The 18,427-nt window shown below is 36.7% G+C and overlaps 1 protein-coding gene across 4 annotated transcripts; it reads right to left on the bottom strand.

Moving 5' to 3' along the window:
* Nucleotides 1-349: 349 nt before the first annotated feature.
* Nucleotides 350-17,205, bottom strand: LOC127411167 (tumor necrosis factor receptor superfamily member 6-like). Of its 4 annotated transcripts, none has more exons than XM_051646539.1 (8): nucleotides 17,092-17,196; nucleotides 16,494-16,602; nucleotides 9,333-9,461; nucleotides 7,166-7,280; nucleotides 5,521-5,606; nucleotides 5,181-5,302; nucleotides 5,017-5,035; nucleotides 350-4,362 (listed from the first exon to the last, which is right to left on the bottom strand). In XM_051646539.1, the coding sequence occupies exons 1-8, from the start codon at nucleotides 17,179-17,181 to the stop codon at nucleotides 4,043-4,045; spliced, it is 990 nt and encodes a 329-aa protein (XP_051502499.1). In that variant the 5' UTR covers nucleotides 17,182-17,196; the 3' UTR covers nucleotides 350-4,042. The 4 variants fall into 4 exon arrangements, 3 of the variants coding, with proteins under 3 accessions (XP_051502499.1, XP_051502501.1, XP_051502502.1); XM_051646541.1 differs by having other exon boundaries at nucleotides 16,992-17,189; XM_051646542.1 differs by lacking the exon at nucleotides 5,181-5,302 and having other exon boundaries at nucleotides 350-4,235.
* Between the last annotated feature and the right edge of the window lie 1,222 nt (nucleotides 17,206-18,427).

An 18,427-nucleotide genomic window follows, 5' to 3' on the forward strand; every position in this document is an offset into this window, starting at 1 on the left:
ATGACTGGATTACTAGATTAAAAAAAGTACTTACTCCAACATACTGGGTGGCAGTGGTCTGGTTTGAGATCTTGTGCCCACCAGCAGTATGATTTGCTTTTCATGTGAGCTAAGGTAATACAGTTCCAGATGTTCTTTGGTAATATATATTGTTATGACAAGAAAAGCTTTGACTTGAACCATAAAGGGAAATCTGGCCAAATCAGCATCAAGAGAACAAGAATCACTACTGTAAGCAGCATTAAATAATATGTCATTCATAATAGGCCTACAGCCAAAGAGATATGGTATTTAGTCATGCCAAACAGTTCCCCAGTGTGTGTATAATCTTGGTTCATGGGTTCATGGATTTGTTTTAATGTTTTTTTATTTTTTTTATTATCTTTAACATTAACATAAACAATTTGTTGAATGTGCATGTTTTAAGACATTGTCTGTGAGAGAAGACATGTTTAGGTTATATTATGCACACTGAAAACAGTTTCAAAATTGAGCATGTCAATGCATATAGACTGATTTTATTGGCCGTGAGTTACTGTTAAAATACTCAGTGCTAATGAAAATACAACATTTACTGTATATAAGAGTTAGGGTGGAATCAGTACCTTATTTACAATAATTTTTTGAAATGTCAAATGCAATTGTTCTGCATCTAGCTGGCTATTAGTAATAAAACAGCAATAGGGCTTATTATAAAAATACACAAATTAGCACAGTACACCACAATTTAATATAGGCTACTTACATTGAAATTAGTATGTGATATGATTCCTTTAGATTTGTCATTTTTAGATTTTTTGTACAACATTTATTGTATGAACCTCTACATGTGAGTTTCAGGTTTAGCCTAGTAAACAAGACCAGATGAAAATATGATTTAATCTTATCTCTAAAATCAAGGCCATTCAACACATGGGCTCAGGATTTTCTTGAAGTTTCTATTCTTTGCAAGGTGTTGTTTTTATGAACATGTATAACATGCAGATTCCACTAATAATTTCATTATAATTCTACACTGTAAAAAATTACTGTAAATTTATGGCCAGATTCCTTCAGCAATCTACTGTGATTCTTAAATACAGTAGTTTGCTGTTAAAAACGTTGCATTCTGGGAGATCAAGCGCAGGCTCACTGTGAAGTGACTAGTTTTATGGTAAATAGCTGTTCTGTGCAAGGTATTAGGGGAAAATGAACATTTAAAACCATGATATCATCTTGGTGAAAGCTATAGTGACATTTTGAAACGTATATTTTAACCTCCCATGAAAATTTTAGTTTGTGGCACATGGTTAGTGTTCATGATGTTTCTGACCAACACCTCTGTTCTTTATCATCTCACATCAGCCTTCACTTGTCTAATGAGAAATCAAATAAAATAAAATAAAAAATCAGCCTTAGAAGCAATGTATGCTGATAATGATATGCTTCGTTATCATTTTAGGTCAGGCAAATGTAGTGTTGTGATAGCAAATTTTGGGCTAAATATGAAAGGTAGCTGAGAAGGTGAGCAAAATAACAGTCAGTGCTAATGGTATATTTTAAGGGGAACTGAAAATACGAACCTGACATTGTTGAACTCTATGTACTGGATGAACGATGACTGGAATTTTCATCATACTCTCTTTCAATAACTATATTTCATAATGTTGATCTCTTCCCAAGATGATTAGCTAATTCTAACTAACCTATATCCAATCAGAATAAAGTAAACAAGTATCAGGAGAGATCACCTAATATCATCTATAAAAGCTTGTGACAGAACCCCTGGTCGGGTAATAATAAACGAGCAAAGCAGGAACCGGGGTCTAGATACAGTTATTATGCTGCAGCATAAGTCTAGATATGAGATAGGTATTATGGTGAAATCGCTAAAGTGACAGAATACAAGATTCTCGGATTGAGTGGGTATTGTCTATGGGCAGGACGTTGCCAACCTCACAGTGGACTCTTGAGTTGTAATGCACTGAAGAAAAAGTTACCGGCAGGATGGGAAACTAGGAGACCAGCAGGTTAGTCAGGTAATTTAGGGAGTTAGGTTTACTTGGGTCTGTATTTAGAATTTCCATGACAGTGTCATGACAATGTCGTAATAATTTGAGATCTTTCAGTACTATCTAATAATACAGTATATGATGATAAAATTAGCAGAAAGCTGACACAACACAACATTCTTGTGATCTTGCCAAATGATTCTGCACATTTTGCTGGACATTTTCTGTATGAATATTGAAATTTGAATTGAGGAATTTGAGGAAATCTGGTCAATGTATGTGCCTCTGTCAGTCCTTGTGCCTCTGGAATTGCCATTTTTAAAGAATGTCTCATATTTGTTACAAATAAGAGTTTTATTTTGTACAACATGTATTGTATATACACCCAGAGGACAGAAAAATCACAAATGAGATCTCTTTAATATCTCAAAATGTTTCTCCTAGACAGAAATGAGGTTAGATGACATCAAATGGAGACTTTTGTTTAAGTCTCCTGATTCTCGCATTTGTCTCCTCTAAAGTTTCAGAAGAGACCTCAACAACATAGAGTTATCTCCTTAGCTAAAGACCCTGGTACTCTCATATTTGACTTTTCAGGAGACTTCAAAGAACTTCACAAACAGTGCACCAAGTCAAAGGTCTCAATATGAACTCAGACATGTCTTAATACTACCATATAATATTTATGAATAATCAAATTATTCAAGAACTGAGTCATAAGCCATCATTCTTGTGCCTTTCAGCAAAAAAAGCTCCAGGGTGATTGTTCCTGTAATGAGACTTCTTTAAGTTGCTTTGGATGAAGGCATTTGATATATGACTTCCAAAAACAAATTATCTGCCTTATTCACATAAACTGTATTGCTCTATTCTCTTACTGTAAATCAACAATTAAGCACAACCCTATCTAATCCTAACCCTGTTTTCTCATCATTTCACTCTTAATATAGACTTAAACTCTGGATTTGTGTGGTGGTGGTGGTGGTGGCGGCGGTGTAGTGGGCTAAAGCACAGAACTGGTAAGCAGAATGTTGCTGGTTAGATTCTCACAGCCACCACCGTGTCATTTTGCAAGGCACTTAACTCCAGGTTGCTCCAGGAGGATTGTCCCTTTAAAGTGTACTGTAAGTCGCTTTGGATAGAAGCGTTCGCCTAATGCATAAAAGTAAATTTCATGTTCCTGAGCTTAGAAAGAGATTACAAGACAATAAAGAGATCTCCCATGTTTCTCACACCATATTCTCAAGTTTTGTCTCCTTTTCTCTCAGAACTTTCTCATGTCTCATTTGTCTACTTTCATTTCTCCTAAGGAATATTAGGAGAAACATCTGAGACACTGTTGATACTCCAGTGAATGATATCTGAGAATCACCACCAAGTCTCCTGAGCTAAGGAAAAGCAACCTCTGAGCAATAATTTATTTTACTCTGAGCAGCACTGCAATTACATATTTTAGGGTTTCAAGTGAAGTTATTCAGCAATTACAGACTGTACCATTCTAGACAAGGAAATAATTAATTCCAAAACTTTGCTATTCCATACTTAAAATAAGCTTTATAGTTATTAAAGAAAGTGAGGGATGAGATACACTGAGTAAAAAAAGATCTTAGACACTGAAATAAGATTTAAATTACTCTGCTGTACACAGAGGAGTCTCTGGTTGTTCCTGACTATCTGTTCAAATATCAGTCTAACTTGACTCAACCTTGCATTCATGAGTGGCTTTAGAAGTTATCATGAAGTCAACAGTCAATTGACAAATCTTTATCAAATATTTCATAAATAACACTTCAAATTTTAAAATGACCTGAGGATATGTATAGAAAAAAAAAATCTGCCTTTTCTGTTGTCCTAAGAAACAATCTGGAAAGTCAAAGTGTGTAATTTCTGTCACCCAAAAAATTGCTTTCTCAAATTCTTTCTCACATGTTCCTCACATCCCCTGTTTGCATTGGTCAGACAAACAATTAGACCCCAAGCTCAAGCCATTGGCTAAGGCAAAGTTGACATGGTAAAGGGCTGTATTATTAACTTTTTGCAACAAATTTACTTCACACGTTTTGGTCAGTCTTTGGCTGAGCTGTAGCCTGTCCTTTCTCAACGATTTGTTGGATCTGTTCTGCGTTTTCCTTTTCCTTGATATGAAGGAGCGTTTTAATGAGAGTTGGGTAGGCTCCTTTTAATCCCTGTCTCTGGTACCAATCCTCCAGAAGATTGTAGGTCTGTTCTTTCACATTTCCAGGGCTGTTAAGTACATGGTTCTCAATATCAACATTAGTCATGCCAGTGCGCCGCGCAACATCTTTCATCAAGTTCAAGCCCAGAATGGAAACTATATCTGGCAGGTAATAATTCAGGTCCACATCTACATCTAAAAGATGACAACATTGGTTTGAGCTCCTTATACTGATAGTACACTGCCTGGCCAAAAAAAAAAAAGTCGCATACTCTAATATTTGTTGGACCGCCTTTAGCTTTGATTACGCGCGCATTTGCCATGCCATTGTTTAGACAACCTTATTCAACGTCACAACATTTATTTCCATCCAGAGTTGCATTAATTTTTTGCCGAGATCTTCTATTGATGACTGGAGAGTCTAACCACTCCGTAAAGTCTTCTCCAGCACATCCCAAAGACTTTCAATGGGGTTAAGGTCAGGACTCTGTGGTGGCCAATTCATCTGTGAAAATTATTCCTCATGCTCCCTGAACCACTCTTTCACAATTTGAGCCTGATGAATCTTGCCATTGTCATCCTGGAATATGCCCATGCCATCAGGGAAGAAAAAAATTCATTGATGGGATAACCTTGTCATTCAGTACATTCAGGTAGTCAACTGACTTCATTTTATTGCTGTATAATGTTTCTGAGCCTAGACCTGACCAATTGAAACAACCCCAGATCATAACACCGCCTTAAATCTAAACGGCGACTTTTTTTTTTTTTGGGCCAGGCAGTGTATTTAAACCATTTTATAATGAATTTTGAAAATCCTATAGACACTTCACAAACATGAAAACTTACCTTTTAGGTCCAGTAATTCCTACATGGGGAAAATAATAAAAAAAAAAGTTAATGCATTAGTCACAAAAGTCTTGCAATATACAGTTCATAAATATATAATTATAAACATGCAGTTCTCCTGTAACACCACAAGGATGTGATGAAAGCTTAAAATGAGAAATGACCGTTGCCTCCTTTGGATCTCTCCTCTGTTTGTCATTACATCTAAATATTTTTTTCTTAAACAGACAAAAGACCACGAAAGCCCCAATGAACACGAATGACAGCAAAACAGCAACAATGGTCACTGAAACACATAAGCAACACATTTGTCCATTACCATTCTCTGTACTGTATTTTATGCTTATCCAACTTAAGCTTTAGAGGATATATTCAGTTACTGCTTACTGTATACTGTAAGAATGCACAAAAGGGCACATGGGGTAAGTGCATTTTAACATGTACTGAAATCTGTGATAAACTTGCCCCTGGCTTTGCTCGTGGATGCTTGTTGCTTGTGCATACCTGTACTATCAGACCCTTGGGCATCACGGCACACTGTGTTGTTAGTTTCTGTGCATGGTATTTTCACATCTCCATGTTCCTCACACCTGTTGGACAAATGAGGCAAAATAAAAAAAAATACAAATACATTTGTTGAATTTATAACATTTACATTTATTAATTTAGCAGACTCTTATCCATAGCGACTTAAAAAAAAAATGAGGAAGGATACATCATAAGTGATTCATCTTAAAGAGACAGTAATGTGAAAAGTGCAGGTGATGAAAACTGAAAGCACAATTTTCATAATATAGCTTGGAGCATTTAATTAACAAAATTTGGTTCTTCAAGGGACTGGGTCTCCTTTATAACTTTCTTCATACACAGACACGCATTTGTTTGTTTTCTGCCTTGGTAGGGACTTCCCATTGTGGGGATTTCTTTTATCTTTATACTAGCCACATTCACACAGTCAGTGTTTGGGACTGAAAAACATATTTACTTAAGGTGTGAGTTTTGAAATGTCCTGTTAACACAACAGCTTACAGTAGTGACTTGAGCACTGTCTGTATGAATGAAAAACCAAAGTCAAGGTTGTATACTCACACCTGTAGCACAGTGACAGTGTCTAAAATAAATATAAAATATGGCAACGACCGTAACACTTGCATGTCTTATCACAACTGATGGTGCATTATTAAATAAATGAGTCCAATCGAGGCACGAGTTCATCCATAAGATCTTAATTAACTGACAGCGGCTTTAAATTATTTTTAACCCAGTGCAGTGCGCAGCATTTTTGCAACACGGCCAGAGTCGGTGCCAGGATGAAATATGTGAGGGAACATTGGGAATTTCTGAGGGGGTCACATTTTGAGAGAAACACACACACACACACACACACACACACACACACTTTTGGTAAAGTACATAATATATGATAAGACATTCTATATTATGAGACTTTTCACATGAAAAAACACGAGACGAGTGGGTAAATGCACCTTAGCTCTCACATTATATGATGTGAAAGACAACTAGTTGTCCAGTGCAGTTCTGTTCACACAGTTGGGGTTTGCCGAAAATACAGTTGAGAGTCCTGAAAATTTACGGGTTCAGCTTGCTTATAAAATGTGGTTGTCACCCTCGTAAATAACCATACTGTGTGAATGTAACTGTATTAAGCACTTAAATACAGGACTGACAACCATATTCTGCTGCTGTGTGAATGTGGCCATTGAGTTAAAAGTATTTTCAATCCCCTAACCCAGTGGTTCTCAATCCTGGTCCCACTCCCACCACTTCACATTTGGGATGTCTGCTTAATCTGGCATACCCAGTTCAGGTCTTGGAGTCTCTTTTACTGAGCTGCTGGGTTAGATCAGGTGTGTTAAAAAGGGATACATCCCAAATGTTCAGTGCTACCTCAGCTTTTTAACTCTAGGACCAGCATTGAGAACCACTGCCATAACCCTATCCCTAAGCCTAAACTCTCACATAAATGTTTTTACATTGATTGCTCCAGAGAATATAGAAGATTTCAGGTTTTACAATCCATTTGATACCAATAGTGTATAAATGCTATAGCAGGGCAAAACCTGACCCACATACACACACATTCTGGACATTTTTATAGAGAGAAAATGGGCTTTGCCTAACTACATACGTGTCACATGGGTAACAGACCCTGCACAGGTCACCCTTGTCACAGTAATGATACTTCTTGCACGTACAGACAGTGTCGGAATAAAATGAACAATTCTTCTTTGTCTCCATGTTGGCTATAGTAGGGTGAGAAGGCAGAAAAATTGTCATTTTGCATACATTTTTCACATTTAGCTTTAGGATTCTATCTCTGCTTCATTAAGCTTACGTTTACATTTTAAAAAAACTATTTTTTTTCCTGCTTAATGCCTTATCCAACATATATATTAATAAGGATAGTACATTTTTCAACTTTTCTATGGGACAAAGGTGAGGGGACTAGCTTGAGCATTATACAATATCTTTCAGCTCAGTTTCACTGTTGCCTATGAACTATTTCAGCATCATTAAACAGACATATCAACAATGCTTAGACTGGGATTTGATGCTCTGTTTGGGCACAACTATCTGATGGATTGTTGCAATATTTACAGTAATGGCTGCAACAGAACACTTACAGTGCATCCGGAAAGTATTCACAGCGCTTCACTTTTTCCACATTTTGTTATGTTACAGCCTTATTCCAAAATGGATTAAATTCATTATTTTTCTCAAAATTCTACAAACAATACCCCATAATGACAATGTGAAAGAAGTTTGTTTGAAATCTTTGCAAATTTATTAAAAATAAAAAACGAAAAAAATCACATGTACATAAGTATTCACAGCCTTTGCCATGACACTTAAAATTGAGCTCAGGTGCATCCTGTTTCCACTGATCATCCTTGAGATATTTCTACAACTTGATTGGAGTCCACCTGTGGTAAATTCAGTTGATTGGACATGATTTGGAAAGGCACACACCTGTCTATATAAGGTCCCACAGTTAACAGTGCATGTCAGAGCACAAACCAAGATATGAAGTCCAAGGAATTGTCTGTAGACCGCCAAGACAGGATTGTATTGAGGCACAGATCTGGGGAAGGGTACAGAAAAATTTCTGCAGCATTGAAGGTCCCAATGAGCACAGTGGCCTCCATCATCCGTAAATGGAAGAAGTTTGGAACCACCAGGACTCTTCCTAGAGCTGGCCACCCGGCCAAACTGAGCGATCGGGGGAGAAGGGCCTTAGTCAGGGAGGTGACCAAGAACCCGATGGTCACTCTGACAGAGCTCCAGCATTTCTCTGTGGAGAGAGGGGAACCTTCCAGAAGAACAACCATCTCTGCAGCACTCCACCAATCAGGCCTGTATGGTAGAGTGGCCAGACGGAAGCCACTCCTCAGTAAAAGGCACATGACAGCCCTCCTGGAGTTTGCCAAAAGGCACCTGAAGGACTCTCAGACCATGAGAAACAAAGATTGAACTCTTTGTTCTAAATGGCAAGCGTCATGTCTGGAGGAAACCAGGCACTGCTCATCACCTGGCCAATACCATCCCTACAGTGAAGCATGGTGGTGGCAGCATCATGCTGTGGGGATGTTTTTCAGCGGCAGGAACTGGAAGACTAGTCAGGATCGAGGGAAAGATGAATGCAGCAATGTACAGAGACATCCTTGATGAAAACCTGCTCCAGAGCGCTCTGGACCTCAGACTAGGGCAAAGGTTCATCTTCCAACAGGACAACAACCCTAAGCACACAGCCAAGATAACAAAGGAGTGGCTCCGGGACAACTCTGTGAATGTCCTTGAGTGGCCCAGCCAGAGCCCAGACTTGAACCCGATTGAACATCTCTGGAGAGATCTGAAAATGGCTGTGCACCGACGCTCCATCCAACCTGATGGAGGTTGAGAGGTCCTGCAAAGGAGAATGGGAGTATAGGTGTGCCAAGCTTGTAGCATCATACTCAAAAAGACTTGAGGCTGTAATTGGTGCCAAAGGTGCTTCAACAAAGTATTGAGCAAAGGCTGTGAATACTTATGTACATGTGTGTTTTTTTTTTATAAATTTGCAAAGATTTCAAACAAATTTCTTTCACATTGTCATTATGGGGTATTGTTTGTAGAATTTTTAGGAAAATAATGAATTTAATCAATTTTGGAATAAGGCTGTAACATAACAAAATGTGGAAAAAGTGAAGAGCTGTGAATACTTTCCGGATGCACTGTAAGTAATCAGCCCTGAGGCTAAAATTACTTGTGTAAACATCAAAGAAGTCTCAGGAAAGAGTTCAGATGTTAAGACCTACCATTGGGATTACAGGTTTTACAGGGCTGGCAAGTGTGATCACGGTTTGGGTGGGTCATAAAAGAGCCAAGCTTACACATTTCACATTTCGTGGCATCTTTGTCTGTGCAGTCACTTAATACCCGGAAGCCTAAAACACACACATATAATAAATGTTATTAAATAATATTATGATTACAATATAATTCATATTACATCCTCCTGAGACCCAGCTTTAATTTGGTTGTTTTTAAATTTCTCTGAGACCATACATGCCACAGATGTAAATCTAAAAGTATCTTAAATTTGACACTGGGCTTTTGAGAGATACCAAATGTTTTGAGTTTTGGCCATCAAACAACGTCCTTTCCTTGGTCTTTAAATATGTCTGACATTACAATTCAGCACATTTTATGTTAAGATAAACAATATGTGTATTATTTTTTCTTTCTTGTTAATATTTGATTGATTTTAAATGTTTTTTATTTTAAATATCTGATGTAGCGAGTTTTCAACGCAGGATTTTATTTTCTTTGACAAAAAAAGACATTTATTTCTTTGATTTCCTCTGTAGGGGACACTGTTTTTACCTATTCAGGGTTTCTGCAGGTTCGAAGGAATGAAATTTAAGACTTAAGACTTTTTAAGGCCAAATAAAAGAACAATTTAAGACCACTTTCGCAATAATGATAATAATAATAATAATTAATTGATTAGGTGGTAAATACAAAACCACTGAGACTACTTGGATGTCTCTGGACATGTTTTTTTAAATATATTTTATTGTGCATTTATGCGTTTTCTTTTTTTAAATAAGTTATTTCAACATTAAAACTCTAAATGAATTCATTAAGAATGCAGGTAGCCTAAAGTATGTAGCCTATATTGTGACCCTTCACTTTTGTCACTTGCTTTCCAGCAAGACGTGATGCAAAATACCAGTGCTTTGGCAATGTCACCGCTTATGTCAAACACAGAAGTGGTGGCAAAAACCGTGCGCAAAAAGTAAATTTATCAATGTTGTTGAAATATTATTCCGAGGGCTCTCGTTGACTACTGTGGCTTCAAGATCATCAACAGAGCTGACTGGACTGAGGAGATCATTTCAACTCACAACTTTGCAGCAAAAATTTATAGCGAACATGGTTACATGTTTGTTATTAACTCATATCATTATAGTAATTGTATCGCTAAGAATATGTTTGCATTTATGATGGTTTGGTGATGTCATACTTTCGTTTAATCCTCTAATCTGTCAAATGTAACACAACAATCAGTGGGCTTTCTGCCACCACTTACTGCGCTGACATTTCTGTAAACAAGAGGATTGGTCTATAGACCTTATTCACAGTAGCGCCATGTTTGATTTTTAATGGGAATGGAAATGAAGCTGTGAGGGATAGACTTACCATCTCTTCAATGGCATGCATGGTATAAAGCTGTAAAAAGCTCCAATATCCCATCTGATTTTCCACAACTCATGTTGTCTGGAGTTTTTTGTCTACTGAGTGCCCTTGAAAAGATATTTTTCCAATGTTTTGTCTGCAGAATGATCCAAAAACACTTTAAACTGCAGTACAGCTCATTGAAGAGACTGTACATCTATCCCTCAGTCTCGTTGTCATTCTCGTCAAAAATTTAACATGGCGCTGCTGTGAATAAGATGTAGCATGTGCTGAATAACGTTTATATATTTTTCTTGGCAGACACCTTTACCAAATATTTTAACAGGTAAGTTAAAGGGCAGTTCATTTATGAGTCTGTATGAATTTTTCTCTGCCGTGGAACAAAAAAGGAGATGTTAAGCAAAACGTTTAGTCTCATTCACTGTCACTGCATCTTGTTTTTCATTCAATGTAAGTGAATGGTGACTGAAACTTCCTAATATCTCCTTCTGATATCCACTGAAATAAAAAAGTCATACAGGTTTGCAACAGCATGAAGGTAAGTGATGACAATTTTCATTTTTGTGTGAAGTATGTCATCAGTTACCTTAAAAATGGCCATTTAAAGTTGACAATATGTACTGAAAATGTTAACAGATTAAATTATGAAAGAGAACTGTGCTGCATAATTAGTTATGATGTATATTGAAAACAGATTATATACTAAATATTACATATAGATCATATATTTTCATATTATGTATATTATTAATATTATAATTATATAATTATATTATTATTGTTTTGTATATTATTACAAAAACAATTGATTGGTTCAGATGGCAGAGAAAATACCTGTATATGTCAGATGGAGCTCAAGAGAGGTGGAGATGAGAGATGTAACAGGTGTAACTCTGCAGCTGAGTAGTTCTGTTAGCTTTACAATTCCAAGATTTGAAAGGCATCAAAAGACTGCTCCAACCTCGCACTTGCAAATTGCAACGTTGACAGCTTTGTCGATTATAGGCAGAAGCGACAGTGTTAGCGCTAATTCATATGTAGTGTATTAAAAAATGCACCATATAAAAAAACTTTTATAGCCTATACATATTTTTTTAGATATTTGAATTAAAGCAGTGTTACAGACTCTGTATTAAATTTGTATTTGCTCAAATTCTAAAACTTGATTTTTGAATGAAGAAAAAAAAACAAAAACTATTTGATCCATGAGAAAGTGAAGTTCAATCAGGCTCTGGAATGATGGTGAATTATAATAACATGGAGTAATATTTATACTAAATAGAGCCCTTCTCTTGAGACATCAATCACCAATAAAGACACCATGATCCAGAGAAAGAACAAAGAAGGCTCTTTTATTTTACTATTCAGTGAAGAAAAGTTAGTTTAGGAGTAGTTGAGAAAGTGCGTGATAATATATATTATTCGAGGGTAGTCTATTCTTGGAAGCATTGTATGTTTGCTGTTTATTCAGTGTATTGGTTACCCTTTGCAATGGGTGTGTACTGTATATACATGCACATTAAACAATACTTAACATGAACTAAGAATGAACAATAGGGTACAACAGAACTAAAGGCACCCCTTAAGGAAATTTGGCATTTTCCTGGTCACAATATGTATCAAGGTCGAAACAATTGATTTATTTTTATTGAATATTAATGGAGCAACATAATATGTGAAAAGAAATAATAACGGAAGGATTTTTAATTCAAATTAAGTATTTTAAAAAGCTGGCGAGGGAGTCTTTTACCCCACATTTGGGATAAAAGGCCCTATAGGGGGTTTAAAGTGATATCGTGTAGGTATAGGGGCAATAGTTATAGTGCAAAATTTGCAAATAATTTTGAGACAGCAAGTTGCTTTTTTGGACAACAAATGAAGATGATGCTTACTCAAAATAACTACTTCAGAAAACATCAACCATTTCCTGTTAATTTCAAACACATTTGACATTTTATTACATCTCAAGTATTCTATAAACAAACTAATCTCTATTATGATTGGATGAGCCAATGTGAGTCACTCTGAACATTTTTCATAAAAAATCTATTCGCCCCACTTTAGGGGCCTTTAGCCTCTGTACCATCCTGTCACTTATTGAACAGTTATTGAAAAATGTTTGATTTAATGACTTAAAAAAACAACAACTGAAAATTATGAAAAAAATAAATAAATAAATATATAGAAAAAAAAGTATTTTGTCTCAAAAGAAATGTTAATTTCATGGATTTTCATTAGCTACATAAATTTGCAACATTTAAAAAATATATATTTATTTATTTATCATAAACAAGGCCTAGGACCTCCCTGACACTGTCTCTTATCCCACCTCCATAGACACTACACGTTACATTAACATAGTTTCTGTCTTGCGTCAATGTATAGAACATTTATCTAGTCTATTGCACTTTTTATTATACTCAAACTGTGAACTTTTCTGTGAACTGTGAACAACAGTGAACATTTGCACATTCTATGGTTCATATTCTGCACATATTTTGCACAACTGTACAGCTCCTTTATTAAAACCAGTAAGTTTACTTTTTCTCTATATATTGTATCTTAAATATAGTTTATTATTTATCTTACTATGTTTATTGTTTATTGTTATTGTACACATCACACACCAAAGCAAATTTCTTGTATTTCTTGTAAACTTACTTGGCAATAAAGTAAATCCTGATCCTGATTCTGATTAGGGTAATGTGGGACACTGACTAATGTGAAACACCTAATCTCCAGTGCATTTATCTCTTCTTTTACATCATTAAAGTGAACCTGATTGGTGTTGAATCCAAGCAGGGGTGTCAAGTGATTGAAATCATGTGACTTTGCGGAAGTGATGTCATAAATATGGGCGGGGAAAATCGTCAAAGAGGAAGTACCCCTTGTGAAGTCCACTCAAATGTCAATGACATAGGATTTAGACAAAATTAATGTTAAGGATATAAATCTGTTATAAATAAAACAATGTTCTAAATTATCAAATTATGTTTGTGATGTATTTGTACATCAAATGATGCAATAATATTGTGAAAATGTGTTAAAGTATTTTCTATTTCAAGCAATCTTTGTTGTCCCACTTTAGAAAAGGTTGTCGAAAGTGGGACAGCATGTTTTGACTAATAAGGGACAGTCATATATACTACGTTATTCAATTGAGAAAATATACATTAGGAAAATTAAATGCCCTACATGTATTTTTGTTCATTTATTGGGCTTATAATGCAGCAATATTATTTGCTTTAAGATCAGGATTCAAAACCTTGTCATGATTTGCCAGTTAGCTATTTTACGGTTTAGCTAACTAGCTACCGAGATAGCCAAGTTAAAAAATAGCTTTTAGTCACACTGACATCAAATATAACATGGCACATTTGTTTTAAATTCTGTGCATTGAACAAATACATTTTCTTTTCCATCTATAAATCGATTCCTAAATACAATGTATTACATATAACAATGGTGTCCAGATTTCAGCGCGAGCTGTTCCAGATTAGAAAATCCACAAATTCTTAAACAATTTGGCACGAGGAACACTAATATGTGCCATTTTCCCTTTGAATATCTGAAAATTGTCTTCTGATTTAATGAGGGAACATCTTGGGGATTTCATAATGATATAAGGTGTTGATATACTGTTTTGGGTTCATATGGAAATATGGTACACAAGTCAGAAAATTGCAAAAAGTGTCCCACATTACCCTAATCCACCCTACAAGTAGAGGAAGGTGAGAGAAAGTGGTGAAAAAACAGATTTTTTTTTGAAGAAGAAGATGGCGCATTAAGTAGAACTGGGTCAGCATCATCAAGAACTTATATGAACTAACAATGACCAATAGCATATTTATAAAAACATTATTTAAAATGAAAAAAAATAATAATAATAAAAATGCGTGCAAACAAATGAATTTCTCACTCTTGTGTGAAATAAGGCTGTGGCAGCGGGGGCGTGGTCGCGCGTCCGCGTCCGTCGGGAGAGAGAGACGCTCGACCACGCCCCCGCTGCCACAAAGACATTATTTAATCATGTTAAAGCTTCTATTGAAATGAGTACACGGCGACATGACGTCGGTCTCGTTAACCAAACAATTTAAAGCATAAATCATTTAGGGCTGCACGATTATGACAAAAATCATAATTGTCGATTATTGCCCTTTATATTGTAATCGCGATTATTAATGACAATTATCTGATGAAATTACTGTGACGTCACTAAGCAGATAATCGCTTCCGGGTTATACAGAACATTAGGTTATGGTCTGCGCTGCAGTTTCTTTTAAGCATTACATACTGTAATAATGTTTGTTAATGTTTTCTTAAGGTTATTATAAAGGTAAATCTATGGTTTACAATGAAGAAATATATGTATGTTCTTTTTTAACTTTTGAAAAAACCATTGTTAATTTCAGTCAATATGCCTGTGTGTCATGTATCATGTTGATGTATTCACATCCTCACACATTTATAATTAATTATAATTTTATTTATTTATCACACATTATACATTTTGCACATATACAGTGAAATTCTTTTTTTTTCACATAACCCAGCTAAGCTGGGGTCAGAGCGCAGGGTCAGGATCATTTAAAAAACGTGGCATAAAAATCAAAAACTACGGTCAGACATGCAATATGTGTCTTTACTGCTTAAATTATTAACCCACATACAGTAAATTATAATATTTGACATACAATAGTCAAACTGAACAGCCGATTTAGACTGAAGCTCCTTACTGCATTTAAAATCCCGTAATGTGATCTTGTTCACATTAGATCATCATTAGATCATATCTGGCCTCAAATCTGTCACAGCTGTTGCACTTTGGAAGGTAAGATCAGCCAGTTTGCGAGTTTGTGTGATTCGTTAAAATTTAAATCTACCAACAGCAGTTGTGAGTCAAATAGGTATTTATTTGAGCAGACGCGATAACAAAGAAGATGGTCCGTGAAATACGACGTTCAAGACTTTTTCTATGTCCAAAACATCCAAAACAAGCTGACTTCAAAACAAGCCACTTTATAGCTGTTTAATACATAAATACAACGGTTATTCATTTTTAATAAATTGTACACAAAAATTGAGCAACGCAACAATATTCAAACTCTCCCATTATAATGACCTAAGCTGTCACTCACTGTTTGAGCTCTGCAGTTCAGTGCATGCTCACTGACACAGAGTTCTGCACTCACATATGCTCACATAATAAATATAGCCATTTAAACAACACAATAAATCAGTTATTTCAACCCTGTCTGTACCTTGATTATAATGGTTGGGATCGTTTGAGTTTAGTTGCGTTGCTCATTTGCAGTTTGTTTAGCCATGCTAAATAAAACGGCGCGACATGCAGCGAATTGAAAATAATACAGCTTCTTTTCGAGTGTCAGATGATGTTTCTTAAGTACTCATTTTCGTGTGCCATCGCAAACAGAGATGAAACATACTGTAAGCAAGCATCTGGACATCAGACTATTTAAAACTTGCGCGTAAGGATTGGTTGTCATGACTGATTGGACTGTAGACTCACTGCGTCTCTGATTGGCCATTGTCGTTTCATTGCTCAGCGCACATGTCCGGGATTGGTTAGAAACTCAACCGCTGTAAAAACACGTTCTAAATAGAAACCATTAACGCAACAGGAGTAGACTTAAACTGAATAATCGTCAGTTTTCACGATTACATAATCGTGACAGCCGTAACCGTAATTGCCTTTAGTTTTTCGATTAATTGTGCAGCCCTATCATAATAAAATAAAAAAAAACACTAGATCTCACCGCTGGGACAGGGGCAGCAGGTTTTCCCCTCATGCTCGTATTTCTCGTAATCACAGGTCTCGTGCCTCCTGCGCGGCTGCCTGCCTTCTGACAGAACTAAAGCGCCCACCTGAAACAAAGAAAACTTTCTTACAGCCAATAAATATGAAGTTAAAGGGCATTTGTTTTCAAGCACTTCTGGTTAACCGCCAGTTGGGCAAACCACAGCGGTGGGCCTCAAATAAATCCACTTCAGTGATGGGCGAAATCGAAAGTGGAACTATTTCCCCCATATTCGAATTCAGTCGCTATACTATTTAAAACAAATTCGATCAATTCGATATCATTAAAATAGTACAGATGTAAAGACGAAGACTGTAAGTGTTTGAAAGTTTGATTTCCGCTGGAGACTAACCATGGTCGCTTTTGTGAAATGACTTATCCCTTAGACACAACTAATGAGTTCATTAAAGCAGAGGGTTATTTAACTTTTAAGCAAAGTTTTGCGGATTTACTTACCAGACAGCACATGCAAACGACGAGTTTGTGAACATACATGTCTGAAGAGTAACAAGCCCAAAGTGAGCAGCAATCTGGTAGTGTAAATCCCCCAAATTACCTCGTCGTTTACAGTAATCCACGTCCAATGGAAATCGAAAGTAGGCCTAAATTCAAGGAAGTGAGGCGCTGACAGCTGGTGTAAAACCATTGGGAGGCAAAAATTACTAGCTATTAACCCTTTTCTTATGGGGCACGCAGTTGTCGTCTTCCGGGGGCGCTTGGCAGCTCATAAAGGCGAACCCCCCATTGAGCCGCGTTGAAACCTCAAGTTTCAATAAAAAGTATAATCGTTTAAACCTATTAATTCCAAGGGTTGGTTTTTTGATATACAACTAAAAAAAACCACCCAGGCAACCTCTACAAATGTTTTTTTTTTTAAATCCTTATCCAGTAATTACAAATGACTGTGGTCCAGTCTGACCTGAGTAAAGTAACAGGTACAGCATCTGTAGACTTTTCAAAGTAGCGCCATATTTCATTTTTTGATGGGAAAAAATGAGGCTGTGAGGGATAAAGCAGAAACATACTCTACGCAAGTACAAGAACACAGATCTGAGTGCTTGGTCACCGCATACACCCCTAAATGCAGCTGTAGCAGGCCTACTTATTGGATAAATTAAAACAAATATGACAGAGATATACTGTACCTTCAAACGTATGTGCCATTTAATTGGATGCTTTAATAATCTGGTAAATTGCTATACATATATTGACTTTAACCTGTTCAGCAATATTCTCTTTAAAGTGTTGCTGGACCACCATGACAGGATTTACCCTAGCAATGCCTCTGCACCACTGATGTATGTATATATATATATATATATAAAGAACTGGATAGCTGACGCCACAGTGAACTGCCAGCAGGAGGTGAAGCCACCGGAAGTGTTCGAGTGGCCATCTTGGTATGCCCAAACTGTCATAGAGCATCAATGACTGACAGGCAAAAACGCCCCGGCCTGAGTTTTGTGATGGGGGTATGTGGTGAGCAAGGCGTGGCTGAGCGGTGTCTGAGCAGAGCAATGCTGGGGAGATAAGTGGTGAACGATTTCCACCTATGCGCCACACCGGTCTCACGTTCCAGTGAGGAGCAGCGGGAGTACTTAAGGAGAGGAGACAGAGGTGGATGGGAGAGAGAGACACACGGAGCGAGAGAGAGACGCACACAGCCGAGTTAACGTGTGCATTCCATGTCGGGCTGAAAAGCCAACAGTGAGAGAGACACACGGAGCTGTGTGTGGGTCGAGGATTGTGTGCTGAAAAGCTATTTTATTTTGTGTCACACTGAAAAGTGTTTTTAATAAATGTCTTATGTTGGGATGTTTACCCTGCTCCCACTTCCTCCTTCATAAGAAAGGCAGAGGAATGTCACATGGTGATTGAATGACTAATGTTTA

Source organism: Myxocyprinus asiaticus, chromosome 20 (genome assembly GCF_019703515.2).
Source record: "Myxocyprinus asiaticus isolate MX2 ecotype Aquarium Trade chromosome 20, UBuf_Myxa_2, whole genome shotgun sequence".
Lineage (NCBI taxonomy): Eukaryota > Metazoa > Chordata > Actinopteri > Cypriniformes > Catostomidae > Myxocyprinus > Myxocyprinus asiaticus.